Here is a 16,748-nt window from a genome sequence, read left to right as displayed (position 1 = left end):
CTCGAAATACCTAGATAATTTAATATTATGATGGGAATAAAAGTGCACTTTATTAATAGCAGAAAGTGAATATCCGATATAATAAACTAAGGTTACCATATTACCAATTCTTACAATCCAAAATTATTGAAATCAAAATTCAGTATGTCTTATTTAAGCGTTGGCTGCAAATAGAATTAACTGCATTTCTAAATTCTTCCTCTTTAGCAGGAAATAATTCAACATACTGATCTTCAATAAGAACAAAATTCTTGCTTTTAAGAGCTTTATATGCATCTTCATGAGTTGCAAATTTTATATAAAATTGACCAAATTGCTTTGTACTAGATATTCCAGAAGTAATAGGAACAATTGCGGTAACTTGACATCCACCAAAAAAAGATACAAAATCAGCCTCAGTATTACAGAAATGTAAACCCTTTACCCTTAGAGTATCAAAGTTTCGTTGAATGTGTCGAGATTTACCTTTATTAAGAGACATAGCTGATTTTTTAAAAGAATGGACCTCCTGATAAGAAGAGATAAAGACTTCTATATATCGCTTTCCTATTACTCGTCTATTGAGAACTCTTTGTACCTCGTTGAGGTTACACCATTCAGGCAAAACTACACAGGCTTCCCCAGAAGGTCGTGAATTTGTGGTGTACCCTAGAAAAACATTATCTACTGAAATATTCCTAACACCTGCAGTTTCGAAAAATTGTACAATTTCAAATTCCGTTGTAGACCAGGGAAGTCCTCTAAGGCGTAGTACAGGTCTATTTACATATTCAGAATCCTGATCTAACAATGGATTAGATAAAAAGCGAATTTTATCAGATAATTTTTGAAAAATTTCATTACTCTTCTTGCACTCCAAGAAATCTCCATAAGATGATGGTAATACCTCAATCCAACGTTTTCCCATCCTATTTCCATGTAATTGTGAAATGCATACCTTCATATCATCCTTAGAAGATAGCACTACATAAGCTTCTCCTGACATTCTATTATCACTACCATATGACATAATTATATTCTTAAAAGGCACATTACAAACTGGACTTAAGAAAAGTGCAATATCTCCTATATTTGTTTTCCAAGGTAAGCCTCTAAGGCGAATAACGGGCCGTGTTATAATATTAGATATAGCAGATACATGATTTGCCAAATTGCAGTCTACTCTAGTTAAATCTAATGTATTCTGTAAAGAAAAATTAACATTATAAGGTTCCTTTATAAGTAGTAAAACAATCTTTGCAATTAATCTGCAGCAAAGTCTGCTTGTTTTAAGTGATCCAGAATCATCATTGGATAAAGTAGTATCCCTTATTATTCCCAAATTTACTGCTACACGGCAAATTTTCGGAAATATCTCCAAATCAGCATCTAAATTTTTAGGATAGAAATTATAGAAATTAATTTTGATAAATTTATCCATATCTATAGCACCAATAAGCTTTGATCTTAGGCTATTAGGACAATACTTCATATTGGGATACATTCGATCAAAATCATCTATACCAAGTAATTTCTGGATTTTTAGAATATTCCACCCAATAAGTGTCACATTCATTCTCTTATCCATTTCTGAGCAGCAACATTCATCCAGATAATTACAACAGTACAATAGAGATCCAAGTAAAATGTGAATTTGACTAAGATTAAATATTGGCAAATCATTCAGTTTCCCATTCATATTGTTAGATTCAATCCAAGGCTTACAATATAAAAGATAGTTTGGAGATAGAGATTTTGTCTCTAAAATAGCTAAAAAACCATTTTCATTTAAAATTGAAAGAGAACAAATATCAATAGATACCCAGGAGACATGAATTATAAATTGTAAATTCTTCCCATCTTCCATTGATATACGTACTTCATCAAAAGAATCCCTTCGAGATATAGGATACAAGGTACTACTTAAAGAACTTTGAGATAATTTATTAGGAGGCTGCTGTACACACCACAATTCACAATTTAATATGAGCAGTTGTTCAAACTTAAACGATGCTTTCAGATATTTCCATTCACAATCCATTCGATACAGTTATACACAACAAGACATAAACATAGAAAAACAATTCCATTCAATTTATAACAAACAACATAGAAGAAAAATAATATTCCTGCCTATGGACCTAACAGTCTCGTTATATTGGGCGGGTTCCGCCATAAAAAGATCTTTTATATATATTTCAATAACTTGACAGTGGAATCTCAAATAAAAGAAAAAAGTCAACTTAGTTGCATAACAGTAAAACACTTGTTGGTTCAAGGCCTGTTTCACTAAAATCTGCAATAGTTTCAGTAATCTGAGACTCAGATCTATAAACTTCTATATATTCACCTTGTAATCTAGTGATCTTTATAGATGGATATTTACAAATAAGTGAGTATTGTGTTTGTGGAAGTTGACCTTTCAAAGCTAACTCCTTATCAAGCCACAAAAAGAGAATATGTATGCTCTGATCAGGGAGAAATCTGCGAGATACAGAGGAACCATCCTTAAGTTTGACCCTAATTTGAAATATATCTGATTGTACTAAGTCTGGTTCTTGAGGGAGTGATATTGATGCTGCAAAATCAATTGATGATTGAAATAGAGCCTTTTTAAGATCGTCATCTTCATTGGTATATTGTGAAAGTTGAGCAGATTCAAAATTTATATTGGAAGATAGAGTATTACCTCCAGATGTTGGCCAATTGTGCTTAGTAATTTGATTAGGAGTGTTATAAAGAAAACTCCTTGAGTCTAAAGTTTGATCTAGTGCTAAATTTAAATTTCTATCATTCTCAGCAACTTTATTTCTATGTAGTAATTCAATTTCTTGCTTTGAAAGATAAAATTGCTTTGTTTTGTCAGCAATTGGTCTGATAAAGGGATCTGGTTCCTTTAAGAAGCTATTTTGATTTGACTTATTTTTAACTACAAATACACTCTTCCCAGAAAATACATAATTTTGTAAAAATTGAGTAACTGAAGTATATTCCATCTTAATTGGAGCTGCTTTAAGACTATCCAAATTAAACCAAATACCTCCTACAGATCTTACACAGAACCAGTGTTCAGAAGTATTAATAATATAACCACAAGATAGAGAAGGGCATATTACATCATATTGGACTTCAGGATTAGCTGCTGGTAGACATATGTAACCAAAGCGTTGCAAACATTCTTGAAGTACCATGATCGAGAAGAAGCCATCATCTGCCACATTCTCAGAAGCATAGTAACTTCTAGACTTTAGTAGTTTACTTTCTAGCTCATCAATTTCATGAGCAATGTTTGAAAGAAACATTTCATCTACGAAGGGACCTTGTAACAGACTATTAATACAATGTAAAGCACACATTCTATCCATGCCTTGTTTTTCCCAATAAACTATCGCTGGAAAGTTACTTTTAGCTGCCTCATCCATATTTCAGTTGTCAATTTTCAAAACTCCACATACTAATTGATAATGTTATGTTATTATTTAATTTCTTTTGAAGTCTCTGGAATACCCAGGATAATATTAGTTATTGGAAAATTAAACTTAAGTAATTATATTTTTAAGAAACTTAGGAAAATAGCCGCCAATATGGGCGCTAAATATCTTTGTGGGCTTAAATTGAAGTAACCCCACGAATATAAAGTAGAAGTTAGTCAGGGAGAAGCGTGAAAAAGAAGATTTTGGAAATTGATCTTAAATATGAATATTGAAGAAGAGAGTCATAATCAATTGAAAGAAGAATCTATGCCTACTGTAAAATCCGAGACAGTTGAGAAGAGGCGTGCACCAAATAGGTTGGTTGTAGATGATGCAATAAATGATGACAATTCAGTGGTATGTCTAAGTCCACAGAAAATGGAACAATTGAAACTATTCAGAGGTGATACAGTACTTTTAAGAGGTAAAAAGCGTAGAGATACGATCTGCATTGTGTTAGTAGATCCTGATTTAGATGAAGGGAAGATCCGCATGAATAAAGTTGTTAGGAAGAATTTGAGAGTTCGACTAGGTGATACAATATCTGTATTAGAATGTGGAGATGTTCCTTATGGTAAGAGGATCCATGTTTTACCTTTTGATGATTGCTTGGAGGGTATTACAGGAAATCTTTTCGATACATACTTGAAGCCCTATTTTTTAGAGGCTTATCGTCCTGTTAAGAAGGGAGACGTGTTTCTAGTTAGAAGTGGATTCAGAGCTTTAGAATTTAAAGTTGTTGGTGTGGATCCAGAAGATTATTGTATTGTAGCTCCTGACACTATTATTCATTGTGAGGGGGATCCAATTAAACGTGAAGATGAAGAGCGTTTGGATGATATTGGTTATGATGACATTGGAGGTTGTAGAAAGCAGATGGCTCAAATCCGTGAGATGATTGAATTGCCTTTACGTCACCCAGGATTATTTAAGACTTTGGGTGTTAAACCTCCCCGTGGGGTTTTATTATATGGTCCTCCAGGATCTGGGAAGACTCTTATTGCAAGAGCTGTAGCAAATGAGACAGGGGCCTTTTTCTTCCTTATTAATGGTCCTGAAGTAATGTCTAAAATGGCTGGTGAGGCTGAAGGAAATCTTAGGAGAGCTTTTGAGGAGGCAGAGAAAAATTCTCCAGCTATAATTTTTATAGATGAGATAGATTCTATTGCTCCAAAACGTGAGAAAACCCATGGTGAGGTTGAAAGGCGTGTAGTGTCACAGCTATTAACCTTGATGGATGGTTTAAAGGGAAGAGGTCAAGTAGTTGTCATAGCAGCTACAAATCGTCCCAATTCAATTGATGCAGCCTTACGTCGTTTTGGTCGTTTTGATCGTGAGATTGATATTGGAGTTCCTGATGACAATGGACGTTTGGAAATTATCCGAATCCATACGAGGAATATGAAGTTGGCCAAAGATGTAAAATTAGATGATATTGCAGCTAATACTCACGGATTTGTTGGTGCTGATTTAGCTCAACTCTGTACAGAAGCTGCTTTATGTTGTATTCGTGAGAAAATGGATATCATAGATATGGAAGATGATAATATCGATGCAACTATTTTGGATTCAATGGCTGTTAGCCAAGATCATTTTAATACAGCCTTAGGTGTATGCAATCCTTCATCATTACGTGAAACTGTTGTGGAAGTTCCAAATGTGAAGTGGGATGATATTGGTGGTCTAGAGGATGTTAAGAGAAATTTGCAAGAAATGATATTGTATCCAATTGAACATCCTGAGAAGTTTGAAAAGTTTGGGATGAGTCCTTCTCGTGGGGTTTTGTTTTATGGCCCTCCTGGTTGTGGTAAAACACTGTTAGCTAAGGCAGTAGCATCGGAGTGTTCTGCAAATTTTATATCTGTTAAAGGTCCTGAATTATTAACATTATGGTTTGGTGAGAGTGAGGCAAATGTACGTGAGGTTTTTGATAAAGCTCGTGCAGCTGCTCCATGTGTCTTGTTCTTTGATGAACTTGATAGTATTGGTACCCAGAGAGGAAATAGTATTGGAGATGCAGGAGGAGCTGGAGATAGAGTTATGAATCAGCTCTTAACAGAAATTGATGGTGTAGGTGTTAAAAAAAACTTATTCTTTATTGGTGCTACTAATAGACCTGAGATCTTGGATGAAGCCTTGCTACGTCCTGGAAGATTAGATCAATTGATATATATTCCACTACCAGATTTACCAGCTAGGATATCTGTATTACAGGCAATTTTACGAAAATCTCCAATATCGAAAAATGTACCAATATCATTCCTTGCTCAGAAGACAGAAGGTTTTTCAGGTGCAGATTTAGCTGAGCTGTGTCAGAGAGCCGCAAAGGCAGCTATTAGAGACGCAATTTCTGCAGAAGAACTTAGAAAGTCGGCCGGTGAAGATGCTATGGCAGTTGAGGATGAAGAGTTTGTATATGAAATTGGTAGGAAACATTTTGAAGAAGCGTTTGCTGGTGCTAGGAGATCTGTAAGCATTGCTGATCTTGCGAAGTATGATCAATTTAGGATGAAATTTGATCCTGTTTATGTTACTCAGTCTGGTGGAGAAGGTGTCACTGTTGATTGGCCTGATAGTACTCACACGCAATTCTCAGTGCCAATTGATGATGATAACGATCTATATTCATAAATACATATTTAATGTAAACCGAAATCAAATAAAGTGCACAGGAGACGAAACTTGTGGAGTGTTAAGGGATATAATCAGAAATAAATATTAGCTATCCAAGAAATACATAAGATTCTCTTATTTCCAAGATATAATGTTTTATTTTTATTTTTAGAATTCCATCATATTAATCATCAATTATTTTCTGTCTTTATTTCTTGTATTTATTCCTAATTTTAACTTAAATCAATAATAATCTCAACTTTTGGGATACCACATATAATAGAAAATTTGCTAAGAAACTATGTGAAGTATTTAAGATTGTTAGGTTAACTTTTTCTTTTTGGAAGTGAAAATATTTTGGATTTTTTTAAGTAGTAGTTTAATTACAAAGATATTAGAAATTCGTTGATTTAAGAAAGTTGCTGATGATTTAAGAAACATGGTAAAATGGTCGGCTAGCTTGCATCAAGGTCAATTGAGCTGCTAATATTCTAGTATATTTTGGGCTTTCTCTGATTGATTAAATGAGTATAGCTAATTAAATATGGAATTTTAAATTCTTAAATTCTCTATATATTTAATAAATAGGTGATCTCAAAAATAACCTACATAACCTGCTACTTCATTCTATTGCACAAGATCATTAATATTAGTGAAATTTTGGATGTTGACATATCCTAAAAGGTGTAAATAATTTGTTTGCGCAATATTAGCCGAATTAGTGGAGTCCTAACTTTTGTCTTATTCTGTAAGTTTTATGTTTCTAAATTATCTACACTTTAAGGAAACCTCTCTGTATAATCACTAATTTACTTTATTATAAATATACTCAAGTTCTTTTATAGCTATCTAATAACTAGAATTATAGTTATATGACTTATTTATTGTCAGATTTTGTTTGAAGTATAAGGAATATTATTTGTAACTAATGAAATCTACATTCAGTAAATTCACACTAAGCTTATCCACCCTAACAACGCACAATTCACCCGCTTTATTCATTTATAAACACTTATGCAAGTTAACAGGGAATCTCTATACCACAAACATTAACTTAGATCTTTTAAAATTTCCCTCAAATTTATAAAATAGGATCTTATTGGGTATACCCAGTATCTAAAGATAAATGAGAATACAATTTGGGACCTAAAGTATTTAAGGATTAGGGGAACAATAATAACCCACTATTTTCCACCTTGAAAATAATTAGATTTCTAATAATAAAAGAAAAACTCCTTTTATAGAATTTACAAGTAACTTTTTTTTGATTTAGTAATTATTGTATCTGATAAAATATTTGGAGCAATAACATAGAATATTTCAGGATAAATTCTAAAACTAAATTTCTACGTGGCATCATTTTACAACCCGCTCTTACAAATTTCTACAGGTTGGGTCATAAATAACTTTAAACTTTAGAGATTGTATGAATTTATTATACTTCCACACCTTTGAAATATAATAACTAGAATATCAAAGTCTAAGATTAGAAAGGAATTCAGCTGAGAATTTTTTTATGAGTGTGCACTAGCAACGTGTGACTGAATTTTACTACTAGTAATCCCTGGAGTGACAATCTGAAAAAATATCCTGCCTATGAATTTAATACGCAGGAAAATTTCATTTAAAAAGAAAAAGGATTTAAAATCTAAAAAGGCTTTAGTAAATTGTGAAGGTTTCAAGATCTCCACTGATACTGAGGATCAAATCTTATATAGATTTCTACAAGGAACAACACCTTTAATAGAGGAATCTCAAATAAATAGAAAGTTTTCTGGTTTAGAACAGAATATATTGTATAAAGATACCCCAAGAAGGTCTAAATCTGTGTTATTAACTGCTAGGTCAGTTTGTTCAAAGATTCCTTCACATTTAGTAAAGGGAGATATAAATAGTGGAAATAACAGCCCAAATTGTATAGATTCCATGCCATCCACACCTTGTAATAAACTATCTAGTGAAGATAGCTTTATGAGTACTTTTGGAAATGAAGTGGATCTTGAAAGAGATTTTAAAAACTTAGCAAGTACAAAAGTGACTGAATATGAATCCAAAAGTACTGATGGACTAAATGAAAAAGAGAGAAGAAGTGTAAAAGATAATGATAAGAAGTGTGGAATAACTCCAGAATATCCTAAACAAGCTATAGAAAGACGCAAGTTTCTACCAGTGCCAAAGAGCACTGCAAGATTTTCACTTCTTTCTATGATGCGACAAGTATTTGGTAAAGATCTATCCCGTATTTCAATGCCTATTTGTTTAAATGAGCCCCTGTCATTTATTCAACGTCTAGCTGAAGATTTAGAATATCATTATTTGTTGGAGATAGCTAGCAAGAGTAAAAGTTGTACTGAAAGGATGGCATATGTCACTGTATTTGCATCTACTGCCTTTTCATCATCATTTCAACGTTTATCAAAGCCTTTTAATCCTATATTAGGTGAAACATATGAGTTAACTCACAGAGGTTTCCGATATATTGCTGAGCAAGTAGTTCATCATCCACCAATTGCAGCCTATCATGCAGAATCCAACAATAAAGATTGGAAATATTGGGGAACTGTCTGGTCTGAGATGTCATTTGGTCCAAATAGCTTGACTATTCAACCTCAGGGTCTAATCCACCTATCTTTAAAAACATGCGATGGAATTGAGACTTACCATTGGAGAAGACCAAAATGTATTGCTCATAATATAATATTTGGAAGTACTTGGTTAGAATGGGTTGGTGATACTATTGTTGAGTGTGATCAAAATACTTGTATAGGCAAGGTATCTTTTATGACAGATACTAGTGGAATTTATTTATGGTCTAGAAATGCTGATGCAACAAGTAAGAGGCGAAATATTGTTGCTGGTTCTGTATACAATGAAGAGAATCATCGTATTTATGCTATAGATGGATTAACAGATTCGGAAATAAAGCTTACAAATTTGAAGACTTACCCTGAGAATTTAGATAGAACACGAAGTGGTAATGCAAAATCTGAAAGTCGTTCATTGATAAAAAGGGCATCCTTAACATCACCAAGTATCCCTTCGGTTTTATCAAAGACAGTTTGGAAATGCAATCCTCAACCTAATGGAAATAAAAATTCTGCCAATTATTACTTTACATATATGGCACTAGAGCTTAATGAAATTACACCAGATTACGACCCGAATTGTGGAGCTAATATCCCACGAACAGATAGCCGATTTAGACCAGATCAACGCTTATATGAGAATGGTGATATTGATGGGGCTCAACTTATAAAATCTAAGCTTGAAGATGAGCAACGAAAACGAGAACGAACAGGGAATTCTGCAAAACCTCAGTGGTTTACTAGGGATAAACTTCTAACAAGAAGTAAATTTGAAAATCAATCTAGTAGGATATCTTCATCTTTATCAGGTGATCTCATGGAATTTGAGTGGAATTTTGTAGGAGAATATTGGGATATAAAAGAAAATAGCAGCTTCCGAGCTATTGAAGAAGTTGACATTTTTCATTTAGGCAATTAACAAAAAAAAAAAGAAAAAAAACAAATAGAAAACACATACAGGTCTTAAATTTTACAAAAATATGAATTGAAACTTACAAATTATAGAAGGCAAAGAGTGATTGTCATTAATTGGAGAATTATTAAGTGAGTTTATTATAATTAAAATGAAGTATTTCCTAAGTAATTTTCACCATTAGATCATAAAATATATCATGAAATTCTTAATGCCAATCTTTAGATTATTATATTTCATATTATTTTCTGGGATAAATATTTTATTAATATGACTAAATTCCTACAAATTTAGATATACATTTCAAATATTTAATGGATCAGTAAATAACTGATATTATTTGGGGGGTTTCCAAGTTTTAGTCATCAAGACACTACAATATGTTAGTTATGTTGGAATTATACTTCTAATTATCATTTAACATAATCCTTACTATTTCTTAAGTATTAATTTAGCAATGGTCATTATTGAATATATAAATAGCAAGGAATAAACTCTTCTAAAAAAAAAAAAAGAAAGACCTTAGCTTTATTTAAATCTCAGACATATTTCTGTTCTACTGAAAGCTAATTGGATTTCAAAATCATTTGGGACTATGGAATGTAATTGTTTAATATATCATATCTACTATACTTTGTTTATTTCACAACCTTTTATTTTCCTAGGCAGAACTCTGATTTATTTTCTAAACTACTAAATTTCGCTACTCAAATTGACTTGAATTGTTATATTTTCTTAACAAGGAAGTTCTTTACCCTATACAAGTTGGGATGGTTTGCTATTTATGGAACTTTATGGGATACAGTACTTTTGTTTTTAAAACGTTATATTTATTAAATTTTGAAACGAAATCTTATATAAAGAGACTAATCATTAACTCAGTAGTTTGTATATTAACTTACAATGCTTTTTTTTTCTTTTTCTACTCTTACACAAAAGTAAAATTTAGTCAGCTGTGTATTAAAGTCTCCTTTTAAATATTTCCAGATATAATAAAGGCCTAATTAATATTATTTGGAAGATAATCTGGTTTGTTGAAATTAAGATATAATAGAATTATTATTTGTTTTGTAAGTCAACAAATTCCAAGTTGTAAGATTCTTAATCTCAGAAGGCGTAGAACGCTTGCCTGTTAACCAATCATAGAGATCTAAAGTTTCATTTCGTAGTAATAGATCAAACTCTTTTAGTTGAATACATGAAAGTTCGTCCAGGTAATTATCAGAAAAATTCTTAAATATAATGTCTAGCTCTTTCAGACCTGTGTTACAACAACGATGCCTGAGTTTTTGTCGTTGAGTATTAGGAGCTTGGTAACACTTATGTAATATATTGGTTAAAAATGTCTGCCTTATATTTTTAATAAAATGATGAGGATTTTTAAAACTTTTCTGTAACAGCTGAATCTTGAACATCTTCTTCTTCAAATCCAATAAATTAAAGGAATATGCATCAAGCGCGTATTTGTTTTCTTTTTTAAGAGATACTGAAAATTAGAGCTTTTTACCAACTAGATAATTTATAACTAAGATGACTAAGTGTTCACCCAAAAATATAAAGCGAGAACCAGAAAGCCAGTTATTAATAACTGATATATTTATTTCTAATAATAAGGGAAAGGCAACTGTAAAGAAAACTAGATGCCAAGAGACTAATACTGACACAGATCATTCAATAGAAGCCCACCGTAACTTAGCTTCAAAATGTCTAAAATATGTTGGGGCACACGTAAGTGCTGCAGGGGGAGCTGATAAAAGTATAGAGAATATGGTGAAAATTGCTGGTCAATCGCTTGCTCTATTTTTAAAGTCATCTCGATCTTGGAATGCCCCCCCTTTACAAAAAAGCACTATAGACAAGTTTAGGGAGAATTGTAAAATTTACAATATTGACTATGGAAAATTTTGTTTACCCCATGGATCATACTTGATTAATTTAGGAAATCCAGATGAAGAAAAACGATCGAGAATGTTTTCAGCGTTTGTAGATGAATTGCAAAGATGTGAATCTCTTGGGATTAGAATGTACAACTTTCACCCTGGATCTACTGTTGGAAAGTGTTCAAAAAAAGAAAGTATTAAATATATTTCTGATTGCATTAATGAAGCTCATAGCAGAACTGACTTTGTAATAACAGTCTTAGAAAATTGTGCAGAACCTAAATGCGTAGGATATAAATTTAAGGAATTATCAGACATCATTGAATTAGTTAAAGACAAGAAACGAGTTGGTGTTTGTTTAGATACCTGTCATCTTTTTGCTGCAGGCTATGATGTACGCACTAAAGACAGCTTTGATTCTGTAATGAAAGATTTTGAGGAAACAGTTGGAATGGAATATCTTTGTGCAATGCATTTGAATGATTCTAAAGGTCAACTCGGAAGTGGTCTTGATAGACACGAAAATCTCGGGCTAGGGAATATTGGCATGGAGTGCTTTGAATTCATAATGAATGATCATAGGTTTAATAATATTCCCTTAATATTGGAAACACCTGATGTTAATAATGATGAGAAGATATACAAGAAAGAAATATCAATGCTATATGACCTTGTAGAAATTTCTAAGTAAATAATATAATTAATAAAAAAGATTTGGAGTGCAGAAATTGAGTTTGGAAGAGCTATATTTTAAAATTATTATAGGTAGTATACTTTGGTTTGTTTATGGGACAAACCTTAAAAAAGATCACAAGTATATTAATAGGTCACGTTATTATCCTAGTAAATTATTATATATTTAATATGTTAATATTTTCACTAAGTATATGTCCATTATTATTTACAATCTAAAAACTGTATGTTGAACTAGTTCATGTAAAGTACCTAATTATCAGTTTGTTGCGACTGTGGCGCATGTGGTATTTGAGACGAGACGATATTATAAGAAAAGTAACTGTCTGTCTCGTAGCTCTTTGCCGGTATTTCTCTTGAGGAAGAAAGGTCACTTGGTTTTCTTTTCTTTTCGACACGATTATGCAGGTATGTTTACTCTCAGATGAAATCTTAGCATCTACAATAGTTTGTAGCTAAGTCCACTTTTATTTTATTTGAATTACTAATATCCCTTTTGTGGCTTATTTAGAATATTGAGGGTAAGATCGTTGACTTATATATCCCACGCAAATGTTCAGCAACAAAGCGTCTAATTGCAGCAAAAGAACATGGTGCTGTACAGATTGATGTTGCTGTTGTTGATGATGAAGGTGTAGCTACAGGTCAAGTAGTGAGTTTTGCTATTTCTGGAGCAGTGCGACAACGTGGAGAAAGTGATGGATGTTTAAACCGTTTGTTTCATGAAAAACAACTTTTGAGTTTCTCAAGATAGCTAAATAGGACTTCTTAAGATTTTGACAACATCTAGGTATTTAGATAAATTCCTTAAAATACTAATATTTTGAATTAACTGTATTTCTGTATGCAGTCAAGTAATTTCATACGATGTTTAGAACTATTACAAAGTAACTAATTCGAAGAGTTAATCTCCTCTTTTGAAACCTTTATTGTCTTCCTTTTGTATAGTAGTAGTACTGCAATATGGTAGTCAGATCTTCCACCTGAAAGATCTGTATCTTTTACTCTTACTTTGGTCACTTTGTCATCATCAAATTTTATTAGATATTCTGGATCATCATAACAATGTCTCCAAGCAACATAGTGTCCACTATCTGCTGTACGCCCTTGATGAGTTACAGTGCATTCTAATTCATAAAAACCAGTTGGATATTCAGCAATATTTACATTAGTATTGGATTCAGCTATTTCCCTCTGTAATGTTTCTCCCCTACTATCGAATATATCACGACTTACTTTAAGGGATTGTTTAAGTTCAGGACTACAGAATTCAAAAAGATCTAGAATTTGAGAAAATTGAATTTTACGACAAACTTTAGCTCTAGTTGCTTCTGTCCTAGCAATTTCACTGGATTTCTTCCACTCAAAACGAACTAGGTGAACAATTAAATAGTGAGGAAGTGAATTAATCTCCGATAATTTGTGATAAATAGAATTAGATCCAAGTGAAGCCGAGAACTTTTCAATTGTTTCATCCATGGATACTCGAATACCCTGGGCCAAATGATCAACAGGACTTAGCTGAGTTCCCATGTGACACACAAGTTTATAATGATCTTCATTTTTTATTTCTCCTTCAGACTCTACTTCAACATTCTTTAACCTACTCACAATACTAAACCTAAATAAATCCTTAAAAGTCAGTCCATTAGAATCTTTACTCGTAAGTTCGTTGTTTAATAGAGTAATTAAACATCCCAAAACTTCCTCAGCATCCTGTTGCTGGTAAACTCCCAAGGGTCCTGATCGTGTGCTAAATTGAGGAAACTGTCTACGAAACAAGTCTATAAAATGAGTTGGTATAACACTCTCTGAACTTCCATCCATTTCAATCATTAGAGACCTTAGTGTATCAAGAAATCTTTGGGTATCTGTACTTGAATACTGTAGAAAGTTGCTATTTTTTAATTGTTCCAAAAAGTTTGGAACACTTCTCAACATATGAATTATGGAATTCAAATAACAAGTGTTTCCAAGATTTGCTAACCCTACAGGTAATGGCATTATTTGTTCCTGATGTAAAATTTTGGCTCTCTCTTCTACTGTAAGATCTTCAAAGAAAACAGTTTGATTAGTTGGAGCACGCAACTCATTGCCTTCAGATGTTCCCACTAACATTATCTTGGCTCCATCTTTCAATCCTAACTTTGAAAGATTGGAATTGTCTTTCAGCAGGCCACATGGTGACATTAATTTTTGTCGTTCAGGAGGAACACCAGTCAAAGTCCATAACTGGTGCTTAAATACTTCAACAGAATCAACTAATGAAAGTTCAATATCATTGAATATTGATGAATTCCACTTTACAACAACTTTAATGGAATCTCTCATTTTCCCAGATGTGTAGATGCTATTGCACAATTTTACTCAGAGAATATACCATCTTTGTTTTTAGCGCGCTATAACTGGCGCTTAAAGATGCACAATAGCTGTAGAATCTCCTTTAGAAAGGGCTTTTAATACTATCTAAACAAGTCTTTGAATCTGATTTTAAATAAGATGATAAACTTCACACAAGTGCTTTTTGGGATAACCTATTTAATTAGTGCCTTATTTTCTTTATTTTTGGCTATTATACCGATAATATGGTCCCTTATAGTATCTCTGATCTCTAAAGATTCTGACTTTGTGTTGGGATGTATAAAATGTCAAACAAACCCGGAATACTTTTTTAATAAAGTTATATGGATCACAGGTCCATCTTCTGGAATTGGTAAGGCAATTGTATTAGATCTAGCTAGAATATCTCTAACTTATAAGAAAGAAATATATCTTATCTTATCTGCTCGTAATATTGAACCTTTAAAATCTTTGAAGGACCATTTAATCACTGAATACCAATTTACTGAAGAAAATATACAAATATTACTAATGGATTTAGGCGATTTAACTCAAATTGATAATAAAGTGATATATGCAAAGAACTGGAAGGGTAAAATAGATATCCTATTTAACAATGCAGGTTTACGTCAAAAAAGTATACTTGAAGATTTTGAGAGTGATTACGAGATATTGAGTGTTAATGGACTTGGATGTATGAAATTAGCAAAAAAGGTGCTACTCAAATGTTTTATACCCCAAAAGTCAGGTCATTTAGTAAATACTAATAGTATTCAAGGTTATGTAGCTCTTCCTGGTCGATGTGCCTATGGAGCAAGTAAACGAGCTTGTTTAGGGTATTTCGACTCATTGAAATATGAACTATCTAGTTTAAATTGGGAAGAATATTCTAAGTTGTATTTAAAGGAAAACAATAATGAAAATTTAAGTATTTATGATAAACCAAATATAGTTATTACAAATCTATTTCCAGGCTATATTCAAACAGATATTGATAAACGTGCAATTTACATCTCTGAAAAGTCTATAAATTTGGAATACAAAAAACAGAAAGGGTTGAAATCTAGTAGATGCTCTGAATTGATTATCAGAGCTGTAAGTAATAGAATTGAAGAAGCCTGGATAGCTAAACCACCTGAACTTATTTTTATGTATTTAACTTACTATTCACCAAGTTTCAGTTCATTAATGATGAGTTTTATGGCTAAAAGTTTTACAAAACAAACATGGGAGATCCAAAAATTATCTATGACTAATATTTAAATTTGCCATTATTTCATATTTATATTATTCATAATCCTTTCAAATATTTTTGAAATTTTATATTATAATCTCAAAGTGTAATTTGATTCAACCCCTGTTTGACTCAAACATTTTGTATAATTATTGCTCAAAAATCATTTTAAATTGTTATTTCAATATGAATTTATAAATTAATATAAATCTACTAAAGCTAATATTAAATTATTAAAAGCTAAAAATAATAGTACTTGTTTAAAAACGTTTTTAATCTAAATATAAAATTTAATGCTTGACTACTTTTTTTAGGTTATTATTATTGTGAATATTATTAGACATAAAATAATAATAATTCATAAAACTAAGATCTTGTATATTAAATCTATTGAAAATCTATTAACTATATAAAATATAAGAATTCTGAGACTAATTGAAAAGTTCCTAAATATATTGCAAACATATGCTTAATATTTATTAAATACATATATATTCCAAAGTAATATATCTTTAGTCAGTTCTTTTTTTATTTTGACTAATTTTAATAATATTGACTATAATAAGTTATTTCATTTCTAATATATATTGTAATATATTGATATATATATACTAAGTTAATGCAGATTACCTTACATTATAATTATTGAAAATAACTTCAAATATTTTATAGTTTTGATATATTTTATTAGATAAAATGTGACGTTTTATTAATGCTAAAATATGTATAAAAGTTATATTTTAATTTAAATAGCTATTAAAGAACATAAATAAATATTTCGAACTACAGAAATCTAGGAAACTTGGATTTAAGTTATCCCTATTAATATATTGTAAATATACTAAATTGATTATTTAAAAATAGTTATATTTCAGGAATACAGTATGTAATAAAATAATATTGTGATTCTCCTCTTTTATATTACTAAAATTCATGATAATAATTTTAGTTTTTATGTAATAAGTATTCTTTTTTTTTGAATAAAATAAAAATACTATTATATGATCACAACTGTTTTAACAGAATCTTTTGATATTT

The 16,748-nt window shown here is 31.4% G+C and overlaps 9 protein-coding genes across 9 annotated transcripts, besides 9 other annotated features; 5 read left to right on the top strand and 4 right to left on the bottom strand.

Moving 5' to 3' along the window:
- Window positions 1–139: 139 nt before the first annotated feature.
- On the bottom strand, window positions 140–2,020 carry CMU_035030 (RNA recognition motif. family protein; the record flags this gene model as incomplete). Its single annotated transcript, XM_002141430.1, has 1 exon — window positions 140–2,020. One exon carries the CDS (start codon window positions 2,018–2,020, stop codon window positions 140–142), a length of 1,881 nt encoding a protein of 626 aa, XP_002141466.1.
- Window positions 2,021–2,222: 202 nt separating this feature from the next.
- CMU_035020 (josephin family protein) lies at window positions 2,223–3,401 on the bottom strand (the record flags this gene model as incomplete). The annotated part of the gene is made up of 1 exon (XM_002141429.1): window positions 2,223–3,401. The coding sequence occupies one exon, from the start codon at window positions 3,399–3,401 to the stop codon at window positions 2,223–2,225; it is 1,179 nt and encodes a 392-aa protein (XP_002141465.1).
- A 229-nt stretch (window positions 3,402–3,630) lies between these two features.
- On the top strand, window positions 3,631–6,813 carry CMU_035010 (transitional endoplasmic reticulum ATPase protein, putative). Its single transcript, XM_002141428.1, has one exon. The coding sequence runs from the start codon at window positions 3,675–3,677 to the stop codon at window positions 6,081–6,083; it is 2,409 nt and encodes an 802-aa protein (XP_002141464.1). The 5' UTR covers window positions 3,631–3,674; the 3' UTR covers window positions 6,084–6,813.
- Window positions 6,814–7,661: 848 nt separating this feature from the next.
- Window positions 7,662–9,569, top strand: CMU_035000 (oxysterol-binding protein, putative; the record flags this gene model as incomplete). The annotated part of the gene is made up of 1 exon (XM_002141427.1): window positions 7,662–9,569. One exon carries the CDS (start codon window positions 7,662–7,664, stop codon window positions 9,567–9,569), a length of 1,908 nt encoding a protein of 635 aa, XP_002141463.1.
- Window positions 9,570–10,603: 1,034 nt separating this feature from the next.
- CMU_034990 (TPR repeat-containing protein) lies at window positions 10,604–10,978 on the bottom strand (the record flags this gene model as incomplete). Its single annotated transcript, XM_002141426.1, has 1 exon — window positions 10,604–10,978. One exon carries the CDS (start codon window positions 10,976–10,978, stop codon window positions 10,604–10,606), a length of 375 nt encoding a protein of 124 aa, XP_002141462.1.
- Window positions 10,979–11,093: 115 nt separating this feature from the next.
- Window positions 11,094–12,134, top strand: CMU_034980 (apurinic endonuclease family protein; the record flags this gene model as incomplete). Its single annotated transcript, XM_002141425.1, has 1 exon — window positions 11,094–12,134. The coding sequence occupies one exon, from the start codon at window positions 11,094–11,096 to the stop codon at window positions 12,132–12,134; it is 1,041 nt and encodes a 346-aa protein (XP_002141461.1).
- Window positions 12,132–12,154: a sequence feature (AT_rich).
- A 133-nt stretch (window positions 12,155–12,287) lies between these two features.
- Window positions 12,288–12,320: a sequence feature (AT_rich).
- Window positions 12,321–12,538: 218 nt separating this feature from the next.
- CMU_034970 (40S ribosomal protein S21, putative) lies at window positions 12,539–12,890 on the top strand (the record flags this gene model as incomplete). The annotated part of the gene is made up of 2 exons (XM_002141424.1): window positions 12,539–12,544; window positions 12,648–12,890. 2 exons carry the CDS (start codon window positions 12,539–12,541, stop codon window positions 12,888–12,890), a joined length of 249 nt encoding a protein of 82 aa, XP_002141460.1.
- Window positions 12,891–13,027: 137 nt separating this feature from the next.
- Window positions 13,028–14,467, bottom strand: CMU_034960 (ubiquitin carboxyl-terminal hydrolase family protein; the record flags this gene model as incomplete). The annotated part of the gene is made up of 1 exon (XM_002141423.1): window positions 13,028–14,467. One exon carries the CDS (start codon window positions 14,465–14,467, stop codon window positions 13,028–13,030), a length of 1,440 nt encoding a protein of 479 aa, XP_002141459.1.
- Window positions 14,468–14,635: 168 nt separating this feature from the next.
- Window positions 14,636–15,739, top strand: CMU_034950 (oxidoreductase, short chain dehydrogenase/reductase family protein; the record flags this gene model as incomplete). Its single annotated transcript, XM_002141422.1, has 1 exon — window positions 14,636–15,739. The coding sequence occupies one exon, from the start codon at window positions 14,636–14,638 to the stop codon at window positions 15,737–15,739; it is 1,104 nt and encodes a 367-aa protein (XP_002141458.1).
- A 41-nt stretch (window positions 15,740–15,780) lies between these two features.
- Window positions 15,781–15,808: a sequence feature (AT_rich).
- Window positions 15,809–15,875: 67 nt separating this feature from the next.
- Window positions 15,876–15,949: a sequence feature (AT_rich).
- Window positions 15,950–16,233: 284 nt separating this feature from the next.
- Window positions 16,234–16,321: a sequence feature (AT_rich).
- Window positions 16,322–16,345: 24 nt separating this feature from the next.
- Window positions 16,346–16,408: a sequence feature (AT_rich).
- Window positions 16,409–16,426: 18 nt separating this feature from the next.
- Window positions 16,427–16,462: a sequence feature (AT_rich).
- A 68-nt stretch (window positions 16,463–16,530) lies between these two features.
- Window positions 16,531–16,582: a sequence feature (AT_rich).
- A 42-nt stretch (window positions 16,583–16,624) lies between these two features.
- Window positions 16,625–16,713: a sequence feature (AT_rich).
- Between the last annotated feature and the right edge of the window lie 35 nt (window positions 16,714–16,748).

The sequence above is a fragment of the Cryptosporidium muris genome, genomic scaffold (assembly GCF_000006515.1).
Source record: "Cryptosporidium muris RN66 scf_1106632373451 genomic scaffold, whole genome shotgun sequence".
NCBI lineage: Eukaryota > Apicomplexa > Conoidasida > Eucoccidiorida > Cryptosporidiidae > Cryptosporidium > Cryptosporidium muris.
Note: the sequence above shows the minus strand (reverse complement) of the source record. Positions and strands in the feature narration are given on the sequence as shown.